The 24,427-nt window shown below is 39.9% G+C and overlaps 1 protein-coding gene across 3 annotated transcripts in view; it reads left to right on the top strand.

Moving 5' to 3' along the window:
• Positions 1-24,427, top strand: part of ST18 (ST18 C2H2C-type zinc finger transcription factor) — a 63,347-nt gene that overhangs the window by 34,148 nt on the left and 4,772 nt on the right. For 2 of the 3 annotated variants that reach the window (XM_090037321.1, XM_090037320.1), the window contains 9 exons: positions 4,627-4,742; positions 8,882-8,944; positions 10,202-10,270; positions 12,732-12,794; positions 12,892-12,972; positions 14,165-14,386; positions 17,730-17,818; positions 20,539-20,642; positions 23,954-24,097. In XM_090037321.1, the coding sequence (XP_089893447.1) occupies positions 4,627-4,742; positions 8,882-8,944; positions 10,202-10,270; positions 12,732-12,794; positions 12,892-12,972; positions 14,165-14,386; positions 17,730-17,818; positions 20,539-20,642; positions 23,954-24,097 (951 nt within the window). The remainder of the gene's footprint in view (positions 1-4,626; positions 4,743-8,881; positions 8,945-10,201; positions 10,271-12,731; positions 12,795-12,891; positions 12,973-14,164; positions 14,387-17,729; positions 17,819-20,538; positions 20,643-23,953; positions 24,098-24,427) is intronic. The other variant, XM_090037319.1, reaches the window with a different exon arrangement.

Raw genomic sequence — 24,427 nt, 5'->3', positions numbered from 1 at the left:
AAAGGTAATATAGCATGGGAAAGGGAGTGTGGCTAGGTGAAAAACATCACAGCTAGAATATTTTTGGCCTTTGATCTGGTGTCCCATGATCTCCTTATGGAAAAATTGGCCAACTGTCAGCTCAGCTACATCATAGTCTGATGGCTGGGTAATTGGATCCAAGGTCGGACTCAGAGAGTGGTGATCAATGGAAGTGAATCATCCTGGCGCTCCATAACCAGTGGTGTCCCCCATGGCTCCATCCTTGGACCTGTACTCTTAACATCTTTATTAACAATATGGACATTAGTGTCAGAAGCAGACTGGCCAGGTTCACCCATGGCACCAAACTTTGAGGTAAAGTGTCCACACCTGAGGACAGGCTTGTGATCCAGGCTAACCTTGACAGGCTTAGAAAGTGGGCAGATAAAAACCTGATGACATTCAATATGAAAGAATGCAAGGTACTCCACCTCAGGGGGGAAAAAACCTCACATCACACTTATACTCTTGTCAGTGCTAAACTCACTAGCATCATGGCTGAAAGAGACTTGGGGGTCATGATTGACCACAAGATGAACATGAGCCACCAATGCAATGCCGCAGCTAGTAAAGCAAAAAAAACTCTGGCTTGCATCCATAGATGCTTCTCAAGCAAATCCCAGGATGTCATCCTCCCACTGTACTTAGCCTTGGTGAGGCCGCAGCTGGAGTACTGCATTCAATTCTAGGCTCAACAATTAAAAAGGATGTGGAGAAGCTTGAGAGAGTCCAGAGGAGAGCCACATGCCTGATCAGAGGGCAAGAAAACAGGCCTTATGATGAGAGGCTGAGAAACGTGGGACTCTTCAGCCTGGAAAAGTGCAGGCTCGGGGTGACCTGGTGGCTGCCTATAAGTACATAAGGGGTGTGCATTAGGATCAGGGCCTGTTCACCAGAGCACCCCAAGGGATGCCAAGGTCAAACAGTCACAAACTCCTCCAAGACCATTTTAAGCTGGACATAAGGAAAAACTTCTTTACTGTCTGAGCTCCCAAGGCCTGGAATAAACTCTCTCCAAAGATGGTGCAAGCACTTGCTCTGGACTCTTTTAAGAAACATTTGGATGCCTATCTTGTTAGGATCCTTTGACCTGGGGCAGGGAGCTGGACTCGATGATCCTCCAAGGTCCCTTCCAACCGTAATGTCTATGAAATCTATGAATATCTCTATACTGCACTTTTCTCCTGCTGCAATTTGGGCACATTCTGATGCATGCCCTGGCTGTATACACAGCATCAGCAGTATCAGTGATGCTAATAGGCCATAAAGAGTGAACATTAAACCATCTTTTTACCTAAACTCCAGAACTTCATTTTATGCAGTTTGTTCCCAATCAGGCACCTGGCCCAAGACTTCTGCTCTGAGCTGCTCTGATCCCAGAGAACATTGACATGTCCAGTGGTCTCTAGGCCAAAGGCTTTGCTTTGAAAATCAAAGACTGGCAGTTGTCCCCATGCAAAGAAAATGAATGATTATATCTATTTCTAATTCATTGTTATCTGGTTCATATGCACAACAGTTGCTTAATTTTGGTGGTAATTTCCAGAAAATATTGTCTCTCTCTCTTTCAGTGAAATAGCCTGTCCAGATGCCCCCTAAAAAAAAATCTTGAATTTGGAAAAAGCTCAAAATCTCTCCAAAAGGAAAGCACTGAGAAATAACTAGAGCTGTCAGTTAGTTCAACTGTCAGTTCTCCAAAGATTTCAGGGCTTAAAAATGTTAAAAGTGCCAGATGCTATTATCTGTTATTCATGTTACCATTATGTTCTGGTCTTTGCTGAAATCAATATAAACTTCCATCTGTACATTAATGGAATTTCATTGCTCGCTTTCTTTCTGTGGCGTGCACATGTGAATACACACACATACACACGCACACATTCTTTGTAGAAAATAGGACTGGTAGGATCTATTGGACTGGTTCTGATTTTTTTTAAATCTGGTATTCCTTAGAATTGTAAAAACACTTAATCCTAACTCGAGTCAAACAAGAAAGGAAAGCTACATGTGTTTGCATTTGATTAGCTAAATATCCACCCAGTAAGTCTGAACTTAACTACAAAGAAAAAAGGGTGTGGATTTTCCTTGATGCATTCTGTAAAGGTTGCATATTACTCAAGAAAGATTAAATTATATAGAGAAGAGCACCGCCCAAGTAACAAGGCTGCCTGTTCTCAGACCCTCTGTTTTTGAATCCAAGGAATGAATCTTGAGCTTCACACTAGTGCAAGTATGGGTGGGATCAGCCATTCTGGTCCTGTGGCCAACTCATAGATGTATTCATAGACAGCAGATCTGCATGATCTGTACAATCTAGCCAAATCCATACCACCATTTACTTCCTCTTACCTCCTCTGATATACAAGGAGCTTTAGTGTCCTCCTACCTGACTCCTTTAAATATTGCTTCCTGTCTACTGTGTAACAGAAGTACCACTGCCATATTTTATTTTTTTTCAATCTCCAGGATTTCATGTTGAACCTAGAAATAATTACCTATTTAAATGTTTGTCTGTCTCTGACCTTCTTCAGAACTATACTAAAAATTATTAACAGGAAGTAGATTCCTTATTACCATACTAATCATAATCAATACCTTCTTTATACTATGTGCTTCCCTTGAAACGTCTTTTTCTTTTGTCAGGAATCTCAAACTAAAAAATCTAGCTACACTGAAGTCAAGGTTGTATGAGTGCATGTGTATGGCATATATACACATTGCATAGATGTGCATATGAAATTGTGCATTAGGAAATTCACTGCTGAGATTTAAAAAAAACAGTTGTTTGAAAGTCAGCAAATTACAATGTTGGAGTTCAAAAACCTCAAACATCAGTTAGTCTGAAAACAATAAATATGCATACATTATCTTTAACCCTGCCCTCTTTGCTTTGTTAAAGGTTTCTCTACGGCAGCTTTTTCCATTGCTAATCAAAGAAATGACATCTTTCCTGCTGGGCATAGGAATTATACTAGTTGAAAAATTATATAACTTCTAGCCAACCTTTTATATTCTGTACATATCAGACAGTTACAGTGTGAATCAACCGTGAATATGAATCCTGGTCCTGCACCAAAAAAACATCAATTGGTATCGTCTACTTGAAATAAAGAACATAACCCTTGGTTGGGAGCATTAATAGGTACTGTGGACTCTGCGTGAGTCAGAAATTAAAGCGCACCATAACACATACAAAAGCCAGCTCTCATCAGCCTGCCTCAAGCAAATGGGTACCTTAAGCTTGTTTTGCAAATTATTTGGGAATTCTGACCCACGCTAGAAGGTACAGATAGGCACCAATTTCTAGTGTCTTTGTAATGGGGGCTTTGCTGTTTTACAAGTCCTGAAGTTCCTTGTTATAGCCCTGCGGATGTAGTTAAAACAGCAGCCCCTGGTATAGATTGTACTTAAGTATGTCCAAAGTTCAAGTATTTAGGATTTTGAACAACCCTCCATTCAATTTCTAACATTTCAAATGTTGGGGATTCTGAAATCCAGATTTCATATATTTAGGATTTTATACTTACATTTTAATAAAATGTAAAATTAATAGATAACTGTTTACAATCTTTTCTGTGTTTTTAGGGTTGTTGATCTAAATATTTTTCATTTTGAAGAAAAAGCCCTGATGCCTCAAATATGATTTGATTTTCCTTATGATAGCATTTTAAGGTATTCCTTAATAGTCACCAGAAAAAGGTATTTTGAAAAAATTAAGAAAAATAATTTATTTTCAATATTTGTTATAGCATCATATGAGATTATTCCCAAATGAGGTAACTACACTAAATACCAGTAGTAATTTATTTATCAGGAATATGACTAGATTTCTATATGCATAAATACCATGTGTTAAAACTATATAACTGGTAATGGGTAGCCAGCACCAGAAAGCAGAAGGAAGTCAGATCCTCCAGGAGCCAGCTTCCAGAAAGGCAAAGATGAGCTGCCAGAATTGGGGACCATATGGAAGCTTTATCAGAAGAAACACCCCCGCAGAGCCTAGAAGTTCAACCAGACAGAAGCTCCATTTTCAGTCCACATTCTCCCCGCTCTCCACTCTCTGCTTCTCTCAGCTCTACAGAACTCCCTACCCCAGTGCCCTGGAGAGCTCATAAATTGTGCAGTCTTAAAAGCATCTACAGTATCAAGTCTGGAGCAGAAAGTTGTTTCTCCCAGTCACAGGCAGCAATCTCTGGTGCCACAAAGCATATTCTCTTAACAGCTACTTATTTGACTGAACTTGCTTCGCTTGTGACTTTCTTATAAACAAGAATCAGTTACTTAGATGGGTCAAAATGTTATTCCATTGCATACATTTCAAAAGCTTTACATTTACATCCCCTGGACAAAAGTATAATGATTTATTTGTACTACATACAGTAGATCAGATTTACTTATACAGAAAAACAAGGGAAATTCCCCCTTGCAAAACTAAGGGTTATGCGAGTCAAAAGGTTGAATAATTTCTTTTTTGTTGCCTTTTTTTTGTTTGCACAATTATTTTCCAAATATAAGCCACACAAAATCAAGCTAGTATTGTCTGAATATAAGAAAAGTAAAGAAGAGACAAGTCTTTTGTGACGTTCTCATCTAATATTTCAGAAAGATCCAGTGAACTCACTAGAAAACCCAGAGGAAAAGAAGTATCCAGGAGATGTCTCCATACCAAGTCCAAAACCTAAGCTCCATTCAAGAGATCTCAAGAAGGAACTCATCACGTGAGTCTCAAAGATTGTCATGTTTTCCTTTCCCCTTCCTTGTAGATACTAATGACTCTAAATGAAGTAAAGCTCTCATGCTTTGGAACAGGCTTCCAGAGCAGGTGTGGCTGCCCCACCTTGGCTCTCCAGTGTTAATCAGAAGTGAGTTTTAAAGCCAAAATGGGTCAGAAAAGGTTTCCAGGCCTGGCTGGGAGGACTCATGTTCATAGATATTTGCTCTTTAACATCACCATACATGCATGAAAGTTTTGAAAGGTCATAGCATCTGCTACAGATCATGCAGTATACTGAAGGCTACACAGTGGCTGTGCCAATGCTTCTCTACCTGAACTGGTAAAAAACTGCTATTCCACTCAGTCCTCCATGGAGATCCACTGCATGGATTATATGCAGAGCTTCAGGTTCTAGCTCTAAGATTTAAAAGGTAAAAAAACCCCATATCTTAAAAAAATTAAGACATACAACTGATTATGGACTAAATTCTGTCTTTCTGTGGAGATCTATATACAAACTCAAGAAAAGATGGTTAGCCCAGGATGATAAGAATAGAAAAGGTCACTACTCATATCCATGTCACAGTGTGGATGGGCTCCCTTAGACATTAATGGAGAAACAGTGTGCATGTCCATATATGACAATGTGTGCAAATGGCACCAGATTGTCCCAGAGTTCGAAAGCTGGGACAAGGAAGGAAAATAGCTCCCTGTTTATTTAAACCAAGGGGCAAATAAAAAAAAAATCAAATTCTGTTTTGGGAAAATATGCAGAATATAACAACTCCGACCTGCTTTGGAGCAAAGGTACCATTCTGAAAAGAAATCTTGTTGCTGTACAATAGCTAACAGAAGCTAAGGCTGGGTGAGCAAAGTTGTATGATGTACTTTGTTTTTTGTTTTTAAAAAAAAACAAAACAAAAACTGTGAGCAGTGTTGTTCCTCAGCACATTCTACTTATTCAGATGCTGAATAACAGAATTGGCTTGATACATGGGCAGAGAGTTTAATGTTACTTTAATGTTATTCCTGAAAATAGAAAATGATTATACCTGCTTTGTACCTAACATAGCAATCTATTCTCCACTCTTTCCATCTCCCAAGACCAGATATATGACTCTGTTCTCATTTACATTAGTGTAAAATAGTAGTAATTCCCCCCTAGTGTTGGAGGGATGTTGTAGCTGTGATGGTCCAGGAATTATGTAAGAGACAAAGATTTTCTGGAGTCAGAGAAGCCACACCAATGTAAAACTGATGGGAAAGGAAAGTCAGGCCCAGAGCTGCCTTCATTTTTGCAAGACAGCTTGTGAGCTAGAGTGGTCTCTCAAGTGAACCTGGGCATTGTGCCCTAGCATAATTTTCCTTCAGTCACAGCAGCACATCCTATCAGACCTCAGAGAACTGTTGCAAGCTTGCTGTTGAGCAAGCCTAGTGCTGTACTCAGTAAAGAAGATGGCCAAGTCCTTGCTCAAGGTGTTTACAGTCTAAACAGACTGTTCACTGCATGTACAACTTTACCATGTTTCATTTCTTTTTAACAAGTAGATTTGGCAGTTTAGGGATCACAACACAGAGTAAACTCTTCCGTTAGGTGCTAAAGCAATGCTGTTGTGAAGTATGTCAACATAGCAAAGTCACTTGGCTGCTATCTTTGTAGACAAACAAAAGCCCAACCCACTTTATACAGACTTGCAACTTGGGTAGCAGGAAGCACAGCACTGTTCCTCTGCATGCTGGTAAGAAAGTTAGCTAAGAACTTAGTTTGTTTTGTTCAAGAGGAATTAAAGCTGAGTCGATTCAAATGACAGGTTGGTTAAATTGTCTGATCTGCAATCTTTTTCCTTGGCTTCAAAAGTTGTTTTCATTCCACGCTGCAAACTTTATGTGAAATGAGATAGCACATACATACGTGTACATGTGTATCTGTGCGCATATGTATATATGCATGCATGTCAGTTGTGGCCCAAGTCCCTGCTCTGCCTGATTCTGAGCTTTGTCATATCTCAGATCAGTGCAAAATCTTAGCCCAGATTAGTGCAAGTCTCTGCTCTGCCTGATTCTGAGCAGTGAACTTAGCCCAGATCAGTGCAAAATCAGGCATTTCCCTAACTAATAGCTCATGTGCTCTCCTGTAAGATCCCTCTTGTTCTGTCGTAGCCCCAAAAACCTTCCCCATGAAAGTTTTGTAGAAACTCACATGTCTCCACGAAATGTTTCAGCTTCAATGAAACAGCATATTTTGCTGTAATTTCATTTAATTAAACTATTCCAACCAGCTCTAATCATTACTTGCTTTTTAAAATCTTGGCCAGGCTCCTGAAAAATCTTTGGATTCACATCAAGACATTATTAAGAGCTAAACCATTCTGACATCCATTGAGTACTCTGTCTCTGATGTAAATATTCACCTGGGACTTGGCAAACGCATTTTATTTCTGCTTTTCTCTCCATTCTCCATCCCCAATGGCTACCAAAGACAAATGCACTCTGCATCACTTACTGAGGATAGCCCACCGCACATCACTGCAGGCTCCATCCACAATTGAATTCCATGACATCCACCCTTGTCCTGCTGGTTGTTTTGCAGCCTCCGTGGCAATGAGTCAGTTAGACTCCCGCTCTGCTTCTAGAAATTACATTTCCCTGAGGCAAACTTCTGTGAAGAGTGATCCTTTCACCTCATGCATCTCAATCTGCATATTGGCTGCTCACCATATTGTATCTGCAATCATAGTTCATGACCTAAATTGCTGGAGGCTTGTGTTTATTTTGCCTCTTTTAAAACCAACCAAAAAAATTGCAGCAAGTTTCCTATTGAAAATTCTGACATCTTTTTCTTTTGTGCTAATTGTGATTTTGAGATATTGGCTAATTTCCATATGCCCACAAAAATATTTTTCCACTTCTGTTAATAACTGAGTGTCTTCTTTCCTCTATATATTTACCCAAACACTTACAAAACCATTTACACTCAACCTTTAAATATATGCGGTGCATGTTGGGAACACAGGGTGGCCATGCATATCTAAAATGTACCTGTCCAAATAATAAAACAAGAAATATTTTTAATTTATTCCCTGAGGAATCCATAGGTTACACTAGAGATAGACAATATTTGCTGTATACATGCAGAGCTCAAAATATATACTGAGCAATTCAGTTCAAGTGGCTCCATCATGAGGAAATTCTTAATATGACATAGGCACCTGAAAAGAAAACATTGAGCCACGGTAGCTCAGCTGCAATGAACTGTTCTGTGTGCAAACCCTAATACATTAGTCATATTTGCAAAATTATTTTTCTTTGCCCTGAATGTATTAAGGCAACTACATTGCAATGTGCTGAGTAAATGATTCTGATGTGTCCATGCAAGCCTTGTGGGGGTCGCAGATTTGAGTAAAGCTGTTGTTCTCCATTTGCTCAGAGAGAAAAAAGCATAGTGAGAATCGGAGGTCTCCTTCTTGCCATATGTGAAACACTAGCTGGAGTGCAATTTGGGTAGAACTTCTGAGATTTTTGGCCTTTGCCACCCCAGCTGTGTATTAAACAAATGTTACCATTGCAACCATTATCCTAAATTTAGCCCAAAAATTTCCATGGGAGTTGTACCAGCTCACACCAAGTTTAGGCTGACTGCAGTTGTTCCTCTTCTGGAACAGCAGTAGCACCTAGTTCAATCACTGAGCTAAAGGTTGGCTGTCTTTCTAAAAGCTGTTTGTGTTCAGTCAGAAGTGATGGGACAGCTACAGAAATTGCTGGGAAAAGTTCCGTCACTTTTATATAGGAGGTAACCAATTTTTCTTTGTGATCTTAAAATCTGTAAGTTACCATCAAAAGAGATGTGTCAGTAGTTAAACTACAAGCTAAAGTAACAGCAAAATCTATACAAAGCATGGTGGTTTCAGTTCATGCCTAAGTATAGCTAAATGATTTTGTTCAGGTTCATAATGAAACTTCACATGAGTATACAATCTACTAACCATATATGCTAAGAGTTAGAAAGCTGTAGGATGATATTAATATTAACTTAGGCCATACCAGTGTAGTTAATGTGTAGATAGTTATGGCTTATCAGGGAAATATGAGCTATGTACATATATTAGATAAGCTCTCACCATCAGCTGCATTTTCTATACACAGCTGCCCAACTCCAGGATGTGATGGAAGTGGCCATGTTACAGGAAACTATGCATCACACCGTAGGTAAGAAATGACAAGAAATTCAAATCGGAAACAGAGCTACTTTGTATACAGTCATTTTCTCACTTGTTTTAAATATAACTGAGCAAATAACATTCAGGACAAAATATTTGTATGCCAAAGTCAGGCTTTTTCTACTTCTGGTGAATTTGCATTTATTTTTAACTCTACAGATTGCAAATAGCTCGCTACCAGCATTTATTATTTGAGTTCCATGGGATACAAGCAATGGGTCACGTAGACCACGTAGTATTTTCAGTATTTCCTTAGGTAGTTGAGCATTGATGTGGACTGCTAATGTGAACACTGGAATATGCAGATTTAAAATCATGTTTCCACAAACATCAGCATTCAAGACTTTGAAAGTCATAAATTTGCTAGGCCACTTTTTGCTGTGCAGTTTTCCTTTCTGCACCTTATATTCACTCCATGGACAGGGCCAATGGCTTTGACCCTTGCCTCCCCAACCAAGCATATAGGCTGTAATCCTGCTTGGCCTCTGTGCTGGCAGCACAAAACACTAGGTATCTCTTTGGGTACATGCAGACATTACACTTGGATCAACCTAACTAAGATTAAGTCAACCTAAGTGTTGAACTGTGCAGATGTTCAGGAAGTTTAGATAGGACAAAAAATGGTTGGTGCAATCTAATTTAGTTCACCCAAGGAGGTATGCAAATCAGGCATGAGTTAGCTGGAACTATTGAATGTGCATACACATTCAGAGCACAGCCCCAGGGCTGCACTTTTCCTATCCACACCTAACCCTGACTGGGCTATTATTAGCCCTCTGCCTCTCCCCACCCCCATCCCTGAATGGGTAACCTCCACCTCCCCTGTGGACCCCCACTCCCAAGCCCATAAGCTCCCCCACTATCCTGACAACACCTTCCCTTCCCCCACCTTGTGGATCTGCTAGCCCCCCTCTCTCCCAACTTTGATCACTATCCCATCACAGATCCTGGCACCACCAAGTGTCTACGCAAGAGGGACTCGATCCTCGAGCTGTCTGCACATGCCCTTTGAAGTGGTGCCTGCTGTGTGTATAGCCATAGGGACCAGGCAGAATCTGCTTCTGAGCAGGTCCTTTGCTGCTGTCTGAGGAACTACTGTCTTATATGTGTTGATTCTCATTTGCTAATTGTAATTGTTTTGAAATCTTTTTATTCGTTAATAAATACTAATCTCCCCCACCCTCCGAAAAGTCATTTTCTGTTTTAGCATATTGAATAAAATATAGTTCACATCTGTTTTCCTTAGTGTTTCCGGATGCCCATTAGCTGATAAGACATTAAAATCCCTCATGGCTGCCAACTCTCAGGAGCTTAAGTAAGTATTAATAACACAAAAAAAAGACAATAGAAAACATGTTATTTATCTCCTATCAGCAGGTTTCCCAAATGAATGCAGTCATTTATTTGGGATGGGTAAATTGTTTGGTATAAATGAAGAGCCTTGTACAAACATTTAAGTGGGTAGAGTCCAAAACCTTTAGCTAACATAGGAATCACTTCTTGTTGTTGTTGTTGTCATTTTGCATCGTTTGCACCTCTTCATTTCCATGTATTATCCAGGACCTGAGACAGTATGAGAAACTGTATTGATGATATTCCTGAGCCAGCTGCAGACAGAATGTACCAAAATCTTGCAAGAAGTCTGATTTGACAAAATACCCCATTTGATTTCTAGATCAAAGAGGCTAGGATAAGTATAAAGACATTTGAAAACCAAACCAAATTTCCAGATCTTTAGCCTTCATCTTTCACTACCAGATATGCTCAGCTTAACGTTAGTGAGACAAGCATCACATCATATAATTTGATGTTGCATATTTCTTACCATAACATGTCACTTGCAAAAAGGATTTTGCCAGTCACTGTGCATTAGGCAGCTGTATATGTATAATCTGGAGTCAAAAGAAGGATAAGCAGCCAATCACCTAGTTAGTGGTTTTGTACTAACAGAATGGTTGAGACTTTTTGATGGCTGTTTCCCAACCCTATTTTCTCTCTGCACCCAGTAAATGGGGTCCTGCAATATATAGCTTGGAAAATTATTGTGAAGAGTTACATGACTGTCCATTCTATCCCTCTTTAGAGGGATTGCCATTTCAGATAAAGAACAGTAAATTCCACATATAATGTTTACACTGCATTAATGGTGTTAAAAAGTATGGGTAGCCAAATCCAGAGAAGTCCATTTTTTTCAGTTCAGGGGTTAGTCACAAGCATTACTACTTTCCCAAAATAAAATGATGATGCATCCAGTCATGCTGTCCCATGTTGTAAACAATATGGTGTGTGATGGTAGTAAAGGAAAACCCACACTCTGGGTATGAAGCAAAGGTGGCAAGAAAGGGCCGGTCATGTTAGGACATGTTCAGAGCAGTTCCCAGAACAGAGGTTTTGCTGTGGTGTTGGCACAGTGACACAATGACTCAGTTTGTTTTGAACAGAGCTGTGCAAAGAGTATGAAAATTTTGTCAAATTCTAAAGCAATTGCTGATTCTGCTGTCTTAGTCCCTGCTTTTGTTTGCTTGCCAGAAGCACACACCTGAATGGGTGTTCACGCAAATATTTTTAAAGGCTGTTTTTCATGTAGCCTCCCCCATAGTCACATATCGGCATTGTCATTAGCATTCCAATATGGCTGTTTTCCCACTAAAGCTTCTGAAGTTTCAGTTGTGCATTAAGAAAAGGAAAGCAACAACACATGACGTAAGTGACAAACCACTCACTATGAATAACAAGTGAGCTGTGAAAGTCAAAGTTCATGAGCAACTCACAGCCAGAAATATGTTGCATAAAGCACTTAGCAAAATAGCAGAAATCAAAACCTGCTCAGTAACAATTACGAAAAAGGAAAAGGTGATGGATAAAATCTTTCCTGAAGGGTATCACCCTGTAAACACTGACTGGGGGAGTGTTTCTCCCAACTACATTTCAAATAAACACTCCTTTTTTAAATCAAGTTATGTTATTCTATAGCAAGGGTGTCAAACTCAACCCTTCTTGGAGGCCAAATCTAGATACAGCAGCAATGGTGGGGCAAGTGGCAAAGGGGCAAGTGGTGGTGCGGGGCATTACTGGAGATGCTGCTTGCCCCTAACACCAGCATGCCCCAGTGGGGCTCCAGCCCTTGGATTTCAGCAACAGGCCCCACCTCTTCTCACCCTTCTGAGTTCCTGGTCCCTCTAGGAGCTGTGGGGATCAAACAACACGGTTCCATGGGCTGAATTTGGCCTGCAGGCTATACATTTGCACCCCAGTTTTAAAGGATTAATTAGAAAGAGATATTGTTTCCAAAATCTAGCTATCACATTGATTCTATGGCCTTAAGAAGCACAACTGCTCTGTCTCAATTTCCATTTCTGTAACACAGAGATAACACTTAAAATATACCAGTTTCTGTAAGTAAATATCAGGTCCCATATACTCCAATGACAGCTCTTCATAGACAAATTGATAAAGCTGTGTGTTGATTTTTATTTAAATGTTTCTCTTTTAATGCCAAAGATGTATTTTGCAAAGAAAACTTTAACATAATCTGTATAAAACCACAATGCTGCACTATGCAGTACATTTCAGGTTCCAGACTAACAAAATTCAATTGGAACAGGAACACAGGAAAGCAACTTACCTATTAGATGCAGCAAGAGATAGTTTTGTTTGTTCAAAGAACAAGAAAACCCATCTCTATTGCTATTCCTTCTTATGCATTACAAATTCGTCTGGTACAATATACTTGCTGTCTATTATATTATATTATATTTTATTATATTATATTACAGGTGCCCAACACCTGGTTGTGATGGCTCTGGTCACGTCACTGGAAATTATGCTTCACACAGAAGGTAAGAATTGTTCAGTTTTTTCAGAGTCCAGCTGAGAGTAAGTCATGGTGAGTGTCAGTTGAAAAAAAAGGGACTTTACTCTGTATAATTCTTTCAGCTTGTCTGGTTGCCCTCGGGCCAGGAAAGGTGGTGTAAAAGTGACTCCTACCAAGGAAGAAAAAGAAGACCCAGAACTTAAGTAAGTGCCGAGTCTTATCAGTCACAAGGGATTACAGTTTGGTGGAGGCAGCTGTGTTTGGGTCAATCCTAAGAATTTTGCTAATTAAATTTATACATATGAAGGTCTGGCTTCATATTATCTGACTTCAGATAAAAGAAGTATTTGTAGTGCTAGTGAAAGTGAGGGAACATTTACCTTGGTCTTGGTCACAGGACAGGTTTGTTTTCTCCCGCGTTTTGTAAAATAGTAAGACCCAAAATTTATTGGAAATGTGGCAAAATGTATGAAAATTCACAGTTTTTAAAAGTGGCAAATCTCTGTCTGTTTACCTTTATCTGGTGCATTCATCATAATCAGAAATTAAATGTAATCCTGGGTCCAAATAACAAATTCTTGCAGACAATCGCTAAAATCATGTTTCACACCTGAAGACCCAAGAGTTAATTTAGAGAGCTGGCATAAGGCTCATGAGTATCAATATGTTTCCTATTGGGACTTGAGTGGTACATAGGTCTTGTGACAGCTCTCTTCATCTAGAGTGAAATTCCTCCCAAGGTGAAAATCAGTTATTCCACACAAACTTTATTCCTGGCTTGAAGGTATCCTCTTTTAAACTAAAGAAAAAATTCCAAGCAATGTCCATACATTGGATGTGTTCTGACACACATCTGACCAGTTCATCTACAACAGAAGCTAAGTTCAGCTATTAATATGTGTCAATGCTGATTTTAAAAGTCTGGTGACAGAGGCATGTGAAAAAGGCCCATGCACATTCTAGCTAATGTTGTTAGAGCTTTGCAAAATTATGAGGTATCACCCTGGCAAGGATTTGCATATGAAAATAACAGCTATAACAGCTTTCTGCCTGCAGAAAACCACCTTCTGTTTTTTTTATCAAAGATGTAAATAGAGAAAAACTAATGTTGCCTCTTTACAAATTTGTCAAAATGTGATTCCCTCCCTTTTTTACTCCAGTAAGAATAATGGTACTTTCTTTTTAGCTTAGGTCTAGACAATGCCTGCACTTTAGCTTTTAGTACAAATACATAATCTTGAGTTTTGATAAATGCACATACCAATCATTGACCTCAGTGGAAGATTCAGGTGCACAGTATCTCTCAGGGTCAAGCTTTAAAACAATAGCATAAACAGTGTAGCCAGTTAGACTTCTTTCTTAGTGGATGATGCACAGTCTTTTTTTTGTTTGTAGGTGTCCAGTAATTGGCTGTGATGGCCAAGGTCATATATCAGGTAAATACACATCTCATCGCACAGCTTCTGGTTGTCCTTTGGCTGCCAAGAGACAGAAGGAGAGTCCACTCAATGGGTCCTCACTGTCTTGGAAACTGAACAAACAAGAGTTGCCACACTGTCCTTTGCCAGGCTGCAATGGGCTGGGACACGTTAATAATGTTTTTGTCACCCACAGAAGGTACAATTTTCTGGTTTTTTTCTCTCTCTCTTTTTTAATAATTCAATGTTCTTTTGGCAAAAAAGGGTGGGGGGAAGTAGAGTTGCACACTAAGTAAATCATGTTCAAGTCCTATAAAAATGTTCACATCGCAATTGTGGTAGTAGAAAACAGAATAACCAGAGTCTGAATAAGTTTTGAACCCTTTTTAACATTGCTCCTGTTCTATGAGTTTCACAAGACTTTGTAGATTTCCTGGGAACCTGGTGCAAAGGTTTTGATACAATTTATCAACTGATAAGTTTCCTAACTAGACACATGTGAAATTACCAGGGGTTTTTTGTGCATATCTTTAACAGATGATTCAAAATGCAATTGAAATGTAACCAGAAGATTAATTCCAGCCATCCCTACCCAAGGTCCGAGCATTGTAGATCCAGCCCTGGAGAAATTATAAAGATGGCAGAAAAATTAGCAATTTCACTAACCCTGAGAGGAAAGATAGTCCAATTTTTAGGATATTAGTCTAGGACTTGGGAGGCCTGTTTTCAAGTCCCTAATTCCTTACTCTGCCACAATTTTCTTATATGACCTTGGGTAAGTCACTCAATTTCTTTGTAACCATCAGTTCCCTACCTGTAAAATGAGAGTAGTACTTATCTCCCTCCTGTCGATGCTGTGAAATTAAATCCATTGCAAGAGGCAAGGATTTCTTAGGGCAGTATTCTTTATTGGACCAACTACGTAGCTGATGTAAAGTTAGACAAGACATTCTTTGTCCAAGTTAAAAAAGTGTGAGGTGTTTAGATACAGTAAACCATGGAAGAATCGAAAAGAAGCTGATAGAAGTAGTGGATCTTCCCGAGCTTTACTAGATCAGATTTCTCCTTTATTTATATCTCTGTACTAGGAAAAATAGGTCATGTTAGAAAATATGTATATTATCATATTATGGCCGAAGTACTATTACTCTTTATGTTCCCAAATGGTAAAGTTTTTAGTCATGTAAGTGTCATGTTTGGGACTTTTATATAGTATGTGATTCTGTCATCTGTGTATGGTGGATGTATAAGTGTCCAAGTGGCTACTGAGTGTACATAGTAGGCTACACACTACATGGGCAGCTATATGTTTCATATGAACATACCTGAAATTAAATCCCAAAATATTGGATGTTGGAGGAGGGACCTTCCATGTTTTAGCCCTCATCTAGGAGTGTTAGGGCACTTGCCTAGGAGATGGGAGACCTAGGTCTATGCTCTCAAATAGAAGGGGTATGAACATGTATCTTTTTGACTTCCCAACACAGTGCTTTTCCCACCAGACCACGGTTAGGCATTACCTAGTCACATCTTCAGCCCTCCTTTTGAAGTTGCCCCATGGGGGAGCCAAGATAGGAGTGTAAGAGTCAGAAGGACAAGAACAAGCTACAGACTGCGTGACTCACTAAGATGAATGTTGGTCTAGAAGGAACAAAGCCGTAGGTTCTGTACTTAACCCTTGCTCCCACTTGGGCTGTGACTTCCTCACTTCTCCATCCATTTTATACAGTGGATATTAAAGTCGTGGTTCAGTGGTTCATCTTCAAAAGGAGGGCTGGAAAGGGAGCTATATAACACCTAACCTATGGGCTGGTTGTTAGAACATGATGCTGGAAGTCAGAGAGGCATAGCTCTAAATCCATTCTCAGTGAGGGGGCCTAAAATCTGGGTCTCCAGCTTCCTGAAGGAATTTCATAACCACTCAGCTTTATGGTGCTAAAACATGGGAGAACCACTCCTCCTCATTTTTTCAAGACTTACACCCAAATATGCATGTAAATCATTGCTTGGCCAGTGCATTGCCTATTGAACATGCTTAGACGCCATATGGGCACTTATGCAAACTGTGCATAAGTACCAAAAATGCCATTTATGTGACTGGAAAATAGTCATAAAGGGTAATTTGGCCATATAATTAGCATGATGACAAACCCAATTTAGCACCTGGCATAGGCAGAAACAAATAATCTTTAAAATGTGTTAGCTACTTAGGGTTAATCCTGTGGATGACATTCATTCCTGTTAAGGATAAAGCCATGTTTAACATTACATTAGTTAAAATGTGCTAGCTACATATGATTTGTAACATGATGCATCTTTCCATGGCAGGCAAAGCCTAAAAATATCCCAGGTGTTTGGTGATCTGTGGTCTGAGGTTATCCTTCATACCAGTCATTAGTTCAAGACAAAGAAAAAATGGCTGTACTCTCAGTCTTTGAAGCTGTAATTTTTACCTACAGCTTTTAATTAAACAACAGAAGAGAGCTAAGCAGCTTTGCACTAGCTTTTATGTACTGTGAAAATTCTTCAGAACTAAAATTGCCTCCTCTCCACCCTGAGTGTGCACATGGAGAGTGACCACTGCATATCTGATGCACTGTAAATCCCCACCCTCCGTTATTTCATGTGAAAAAGTTCATGAGCTCTGGCCCTTAATGAAAAACGTTGTTTTGAAAACATCCCTCAGTTTGAGCCTTTATTTTTCATAAGGCCAAACCATGAATTTGAGTAGTTTCCCCAGTATGCATCATTTTCCTTCACTCCTCACCTGACTACTTATCTGAACCCCTCAGTAATTTCTGCAACATAAGGGTATTTCTCTATTTTTTATTTCTAAAGATAGTCCTAAGGCAGTGTAGTCAATCTTAGCCCTTTAGTCTGTCTGCCATAAAAATTGCCTCAGATAATTACCAGTTGATGAAATTGTAAGCTTTGAAATAGCAAAATGTAATTTAATATGAATAGTGGTTAAAAAGTAAACTGACTATATAATATACCCTTTCAAGAAAGCTATTACAATCCATGGCATAAATCCAGAGTTATCATCATATTGATCATTATTATGCATCATCAAAATGACACCATAGTTATGCACAATGAAAATCTGCACATAAGCACTTCTTTTTTTTTCTTTAAAGGTTGATAAGCTCACTATTTGTAGGGACTTTTCCATGCCCTTTGTTTTGAAGCTCAAACCCTCAGTGAAAACAGTAGGGAGTTTTGCTTAAAGATTGATGACCTCAAGATTTCTGTGACTATTACATTCACAAGTTAAGAATAGCTCCCACTGCTACTCTGATTAGTTTAAAATGTGTTTAAGAATAGTTGGTTATTTAGGTTGAGTCTTCTGTGCCAATTTTCATGGCAGAAAATACTGTTAAAATAGCTCTTAGTGAGTTGTTTTACTCTTGAAGCTAGGTTATAATGGATAGGCTCACATAACCTTAGGAACAAAGGTCTGACCAACAGCACTATAATATTGCCCTAAAAGGATTGCTGCCATTATCAAATGGGTGATAATGTTTTTTCCATATCTTTTTCAGCTTGTCAGGGTGTCCTCTGAATGCACAAGCCATAAAAAAGGGCAAAATCTCTGAAGAACTAATGACTATCAAGCTTAAAGCAAGTGGTGGTAAGGAGATATGCAAGGGATGATTACATCTATATAGTTCTGAGAGCCCTGATTCTCATTTACATTTAGCCCCTTTACGCCACTCTCAGTGTAAAGGAGCTTCAGAATGGTTAAAACTGGAACTCAACTGCTCTTTAGCTTTTTCCTTTAAAACATAAAATATACCCCATTTCCTCGCAGCAAATACAACAACCAGGTCTAATGGTTACATTCTGATTCAAGTTTTACAAGGCTTTTGTTTTTAATCTATTATTTATAGACTGTGAGGACCTGTCTCAGTTAAACAGAAGTAAAAAAAGAAGGGGAGGGGATGCACACTGAAAGCAGAATTTAGTGGTCTCATTCACACTAACTGGGTGCATTTACACAAGAAGTTTACTGCTTAATTAGTAGGACTGTGCAAAGCTTCGGTCCCTGATTCAATTCAGCAGAGATTCGGCCTGATTCAGTAGCCAAATCTCCGAATCTGGATCAAATTAGGATACCCTTTAATCTCTGAACTGAATTGGAATCCTCCAAATTGATTTGGAAAGATTTGGTGATTCGGTTATAGATACAGCTTTAAATGTTTTTTCTACATACCTTGGTACCAGACGCCTTGTGAACACCAAGATGCTGGGGCGGATGGAGCATCCCACAGAAGCGTGGTGGGCTCCCCAGCACACTCAATAGCAGACCCGGAAGTGGACCAGAGCACTTCCAGTCCACTTCTGGGTCCACCAGAGAGCACACTGCCCGCCACCACCGGCTTGGTGACTGGTGCCTCCTGGGTATAGGGCAGCACCCAGGGTCCCCCCATGGCCAATTGCTGAGCCAGCAGGGGTATGGGGGACTCCCTCCCCCATCATGCACTCAGCGGTGGACCCAGAAGTGGACCAGAAGTACTTCCAGTCCACTTCCGGGTTCGCTGCTCAGCATGTGGGGGGGTGGGGGCCCTGCGCTCCTATGGGATACTCAATCTGCCCTGGCCTTATAGCATTCATGAGCCATGCCTGGTACCACAAGGTATGTAGAAAAAACATTTAAATCTCTGTCTATGGTTGAATCAATCACTGATTCTCTGAATCAGCATTGAATCTTCAGATTCGGATCTGGCCAAATCGAATCAGGGACAGTGATCCAAATCAATGAATTGAATATGGCCCATTTCACACACCCCTACTAATTAGTTCTGCAGTGAAGTCTGAGTGCCAGATGTGTATTAGGCTGCAGCGAACTAATAAAGGCCTCCATAGGTTATTACTTGTCAACACAAGTACTAACCTATGACAGCATTATTTAGTGTGCAGCAGTGCACATGTAGATGCTGACATGGCTGGCTGGGGCATAAGAGTGCTTCAGTGCAGGGACTGCCTACTGGCTAGCCCTGCACTGGAGCACCCTCATGCCCCAGCCAGCTGCTCCACAGCACATTGAGCTGAATTAGAGCAGCCTCAGGCTGGCAGACTGACCCCCTAGGCCCCATGCTAGCCAGAGCTGCTCCACCCTGGCTCAACATACTGCAGTCCCAGGTGCACATGTAAATGTGGCACTGAGAATCAATAAACTCTTGTGTGAACTGCATTGGAGTTTATTCAGTCGTATTAATAGTACACGTAGATATGCCCATTGTAATCTAACATTGCTCCGTCTCTGTAGGTATTTTGGCAATCCCCCTCAACACACACCCTTTAAAAGTAAATGACCATCTATCAGATAAACTTAGAGACATGTTTCTGCTGCCTTTGGTAGCATGATTTAGGGAGTAGGGCGTGACTAACACTCAGGACACTTGGATTTTTTTCCCTAATTCTTCTGCACTAGCCTATCACTTAACCACAGGCATATTTGGGCAGTTCTGCCTGCCAGATCCTCCATCCCTGTTATCTGTTTAGACTGTGAGCTCTTTCGAACTAAGATCCCCACCCCCATTATAGCATGTCTGCAACAAAGCAATGAACATACCTCTAGGTGTTACAATAATAATTACCTGTAAGCAGAAATGGCAGGAAAAAGAATTATCACTGGAAACAGTAGACGCTCAGTACCTCTAAGGGTAATGCTCTTATTGACGATATCGGGGGTTGTCTGTCACTTGATTGGAGGGCATAGAGAGCGCTTTTCACTCCTATTTTTTCTCTGTGATGCCTTATTTGTCTTCTCAACAATTTCCCCTTTACAATAGTTTTCTGGTCTATGTCACTGTTTATCACACTAAACCAAGACTGTGACCCAGGGGTTTGGTAGATTACCAGCTGGTGTCATAACTTATTAAAGACAATGGGGGTAAATGGGGTGAACTGCTATTTTTCTTTTTTTAATTTAAAAAAACCTTCACTAAGAATTTAATATAAAGCACATATTTTTAATGTTGTGTTTTATATTTTCCTTTTTCAATAAAATACTTCTGACAACCCCTAATCCTTTCCCTGCTCTGTTAGCTATAGTTGCTTGATTAACTGAATAAAAAATTCTCCTTTCCATTGAGAAATACAGTAATTCCAAAACTCAAAATACCGTTTGTTTCTCGATCAGCTTCCTGTTTGTGTATTTTTACATGTAGGTGGCAGCTTTGACAGTAAAACATTGGTGAAAAGAATTTCAAGATCACTGTTTTAATCTAAAAGCTTATTTCTTTTCTCTTGTGTAGTTCAGTACACAGGTATCCATGGGTTATTACTTGTCCATGTTTTCATATATGTACATTTTAAGCATGATTTGATCCATTCAACTCTTTGCAGGTGTAGAGAGTGATGAGGAAATCAGACACCTGGATGAGGAAATAAAAGAACTGAATGAATCCAATCTTAAAATTGAAGCCGACATGATGAAACTTCAGACCCAGGTATAACAACCAAGCAAACAGTATGATCAGTTTTAATGTATGTATGTGTTATAGTTATGTATATGGCTGTACATGCATGTACATTTTGGGGCGTTTTTTGTACTTGGCATTCCTGGTCTGCGTTCATGTGGCTTACTTTAAGCTGCATAAACATTGTTCAAGAGCAGTATATACAGCCATTCAGCAGTCCTGGGAGATGCACAGAGAAATGAGAGTAAGTAACTCAGGGTGCGGGGAGGGAAAGGGGCAAGAGGGATATTGGGGGTGTTGATGGGGCTGGTGGGGCTAGCAGGTCTGTGGGGTGGGGAGGTTGTCTGTCAGGGTTTGTGGGACTCAGGGGGTTAAAAATAACCCAGTCAAAGTTGGAGGAGTAGGAAGAGCACAGCCCTGGGGTTGGGGCAAGTGGGTGAGCTCTCCCAGCCCTAGGGCTGCGTTCCAAACATGTACCGGCCCATAGATGGGTATTTAGATGGGCCTAATCCTAGTTATGTCAATCTAAATACAATACCCGTACCTACCCTTTATGATCAATGCTTTATCATCTATACCATTTTTTATCAAGTCCTTCCACTTTAAAGAAATGACGAGTACACTAGTACTGATATAAAAGATCTGCAGCATGAATAACAGGAACTAATCTTAGCAAACAAGGAAATCACATTGACCATATAAAATGTGCACTTCATTTTCTTGATTACATTTCTGATTATGCTCCTTCACACAATAATCTGCAAGTGTTTTAAGAACCCATAAAGAGAAGCTTTATAATACGGTAATAAAGCCATTAGGCCATGAGACTTCAATTTCTTATTAAGAACCTTAACTACTATGGCAAGGGAATCTTAATTTTTAGTGCTGTTTCTGTTGTTATTTTAACAGTTTCTTCCTAGTTCTGTTCACTACAACCAGTTATTTAAATACTTTCTATTTTGTAAACTATATAATACTTATCGGACAACAGGTGCATTTTGCTAATCTGTTGAGTGTATTAAATCTGTTAGGAGATATTGGAAAGGTAGACTTCTTATCATCTTTTGCATTGTTTCAGTATGTGTGTGAGTAAATTTATCCTTGAGATGCTGATTGCAGCTCCATATTTAAAGGTGAGCTGAGTATGTATACATACAGTGGAACCAGGCCTGCGCTTCTCATTCACCCAGTAAATTAAGTGAAATTAGAGACTTGTTTCAAAAAATTAAGATTAAGATTTTACGGAGAAATTCTTAAAAAAGTAACAGACCCCAAAAATAAGAATGACTCCAAACTAAACCAGGACAAACTCAATTTATCTCTCCCTTCTAAATTTACGGTAGGCATTCAACTGTGTACAATGATAGATTGGGTGCTATTTTTATAGTAACTTAATTTATGCTTGTGTGGTATTCATTATTAATGAAAGTTATATTACCTATGATACAGCTGAGTGAACTGGCATTATGCAGGAAATCTGTGGGGTTAGTAGCAATAGCCATCTGCATCCAGGTCTGTAGCCAGCCTCTCTGTCCCCTCAGACATGGTTCCCATTTCAACTCAGGTCTGTTCTAACAGGTACTGATTCTCCAGACCTGTATAAGCACGCAGATTAGCTGGCATGTCTTATCCCAGGGTTTCTTCAAGGTAACTATAATATCTAATTAAGGGTCTGTGAGAGCCTGAATTAGAAAATTACTGAATCAGCAAATCACTTGGATGTTTTTCCCCAACCCTCTTAAGTTCCCCTGGCCAACAGTGAGGATTGAACAATGACCTTTAATGTTGCTTCATCCAAGCCTGGACACATGACATATTACTACTAACATAATTTACATCAACTTTGCATTGCAATGTAAACTACATTGAGTGTACAGTGGACAGATTACCAGTTATCACAAGGTAGCTGCTACATTGGGTGGTGTTATAGTACCTTGCCATGAGGAGACAAGGAAGCATGTCATGGCCTCTTTGCATTGAGCAAACCATTACCCTGAGATAACTGGAGACATACAATACTTACACTAGTGTATGTTTCCTGTTTTCTTTCCTGCAGTAACTCTATATTAGATTGTAGTAGTATAGGAGCTTATGTCATGTGTCAGCAATTTTTTTACCTAGCCGTAAAAATGATAGCATACCCAAAAGAGCTAATCTGGCTGCCGCCAGAAAGATTGCAGAGCAGGCAGAAATCAATACAGTGCACAGAGTCAATGCAGTCCTCTTCTGAGCGGTGCATACAGTCAGTGGGCCTAATTCTTCATTGTTCTGTTCTGCAGCCTTTTGCAGCTGTTGAATTGTTAGCAATTCAAAATTCTCCTCTCATGCTGGGGGTACTATCTTACATCCATGCCTTACACATGTAAATTAACGTACAAGAAAGCAGGTGATAGAGAATCAGGCCCAGATATCTTTGACTTCAGTTTCTCAGCACAGCTTTTGACATATGAACTTGCATAAATAACTACATGACAGTCCTCATCATTCTCATTGCTTTTCTCTCCAGAAAAAGATACCATTTTTCTAACAGAGATGCTTTTCAGTTGGTCCTTAAAAATAAGTGTTTCCATTTTCTTGCCCATTGCTTGTCTGCATGGTTGTGTTTGCTGTACACACAGCTTCTGTTTCCTACCCAGTGTATTTTGTCATGTTGTTTCCCTCCCCTGCCCTATTTCTAACTCTAATCAATTCAGAGTTCTAACTTCCATTGGGAAGGAGGGCAAGAAAGTAGCACAAGAGCTAATACCAGTGTTGCTGCTATTATAGTGAACCAGCAGGGATGCTGTAACAACAGGAGCTCAATGTAAACATTAGCCTTCTTTCCCCCAGCCCTGAGGCCACATTCCCCATTCTCAACCCTTCCCCCTCCCCAGCAGATTGAGGCCTGGGGTCTTTAATCCATTTCCAAACTCATCTTCCCCACACAATGCCCTCCTCACTCAGCAGGACCACAGATGAGAGCTTCATTTTTCTTTTAAAACAACAGCAGAGTCCACTGGTTCAAATGAATGTGACTTATCTGGGCAGGCAGGGTTCTTTGGGTAGATGTGATATCTTTTGTTAGACCAACTGAGTGTAATCTAATATTTAATAAAAGATATTGCATCTACCCAAAGAATCTTGCCTGCTTATGTCCTTAGACCAACACAGTTAAAACCAAAAACCCTATGACTTACCTTGTACCATTGGTATCTTGTGGCAACATTAGCCATGTGTTTTAGGAAGGCACCTGAGGTTCAGATCTTTTACAGCATTATATGGTCCCTTCCTAAAGGAACCTTTTGTTTTGTGTTCAGACTTCACTTATAATTATGTCAAGGTTTTTGTGTGTGTGATTTTAGATCACATCTATGGAGAGCAATTTGAAAACAATAGAAGAAGAGAACAAACTTATAGAGCAGAATAATGAGAGCCTGTTGAAGGAGTTAGCTGGCCTAAGCCAAGCCCTCATTTCCAGCCTTGCCGACATTCAGCTTCCACAAATGGTGAGTCCGTAGCCAGAAACTTTGTGGCCTCTTTAAGATTTTGTCTGTATTTTTGGCCAGGGCTGACTCTGCGTGCCTTGCCATCAGGCAGAGGGCAGCCCTCCAGGGTTTTAATCAGTTTCCCTGCACTTCACTTCCTTGCGCTCTGTGCAAGTGAACAGTAAGATACCATAAGCGCGTAGGATTTGGAATATTATCAGCACTGAATCTGAATGGTGGAAAGAGCAGGATTCAGGCTAGTGGGAGGAGGTCACAAAGAAGATGCATTCTCTTACTCCAGAGCTTAATTTGTCCTGTGGAATTCCATTCAAAGGCAGTGTTTGGATTTTT

The sequence above is a fragment of the Crocodylus siamensis genome, chromosome 3 (genome assembly GCF_052110815.1).
Source record: "Crocodylus siamensis isolate JL-2025a chromosome 3, ASM5211081v1, whole genome shotgun sequence".
Taxonomy (NCBI): domain Eukaryota; kingdom Metazoa; phylum Chordata; order Crocodylia; family Crocodylidae; genus Crocodylus; species Crocodylus siamensis.
Note: the sequence above shows the minus strand (reverse complement) of the source record. Positions and strands in the feature narration are given on the sequence as shown.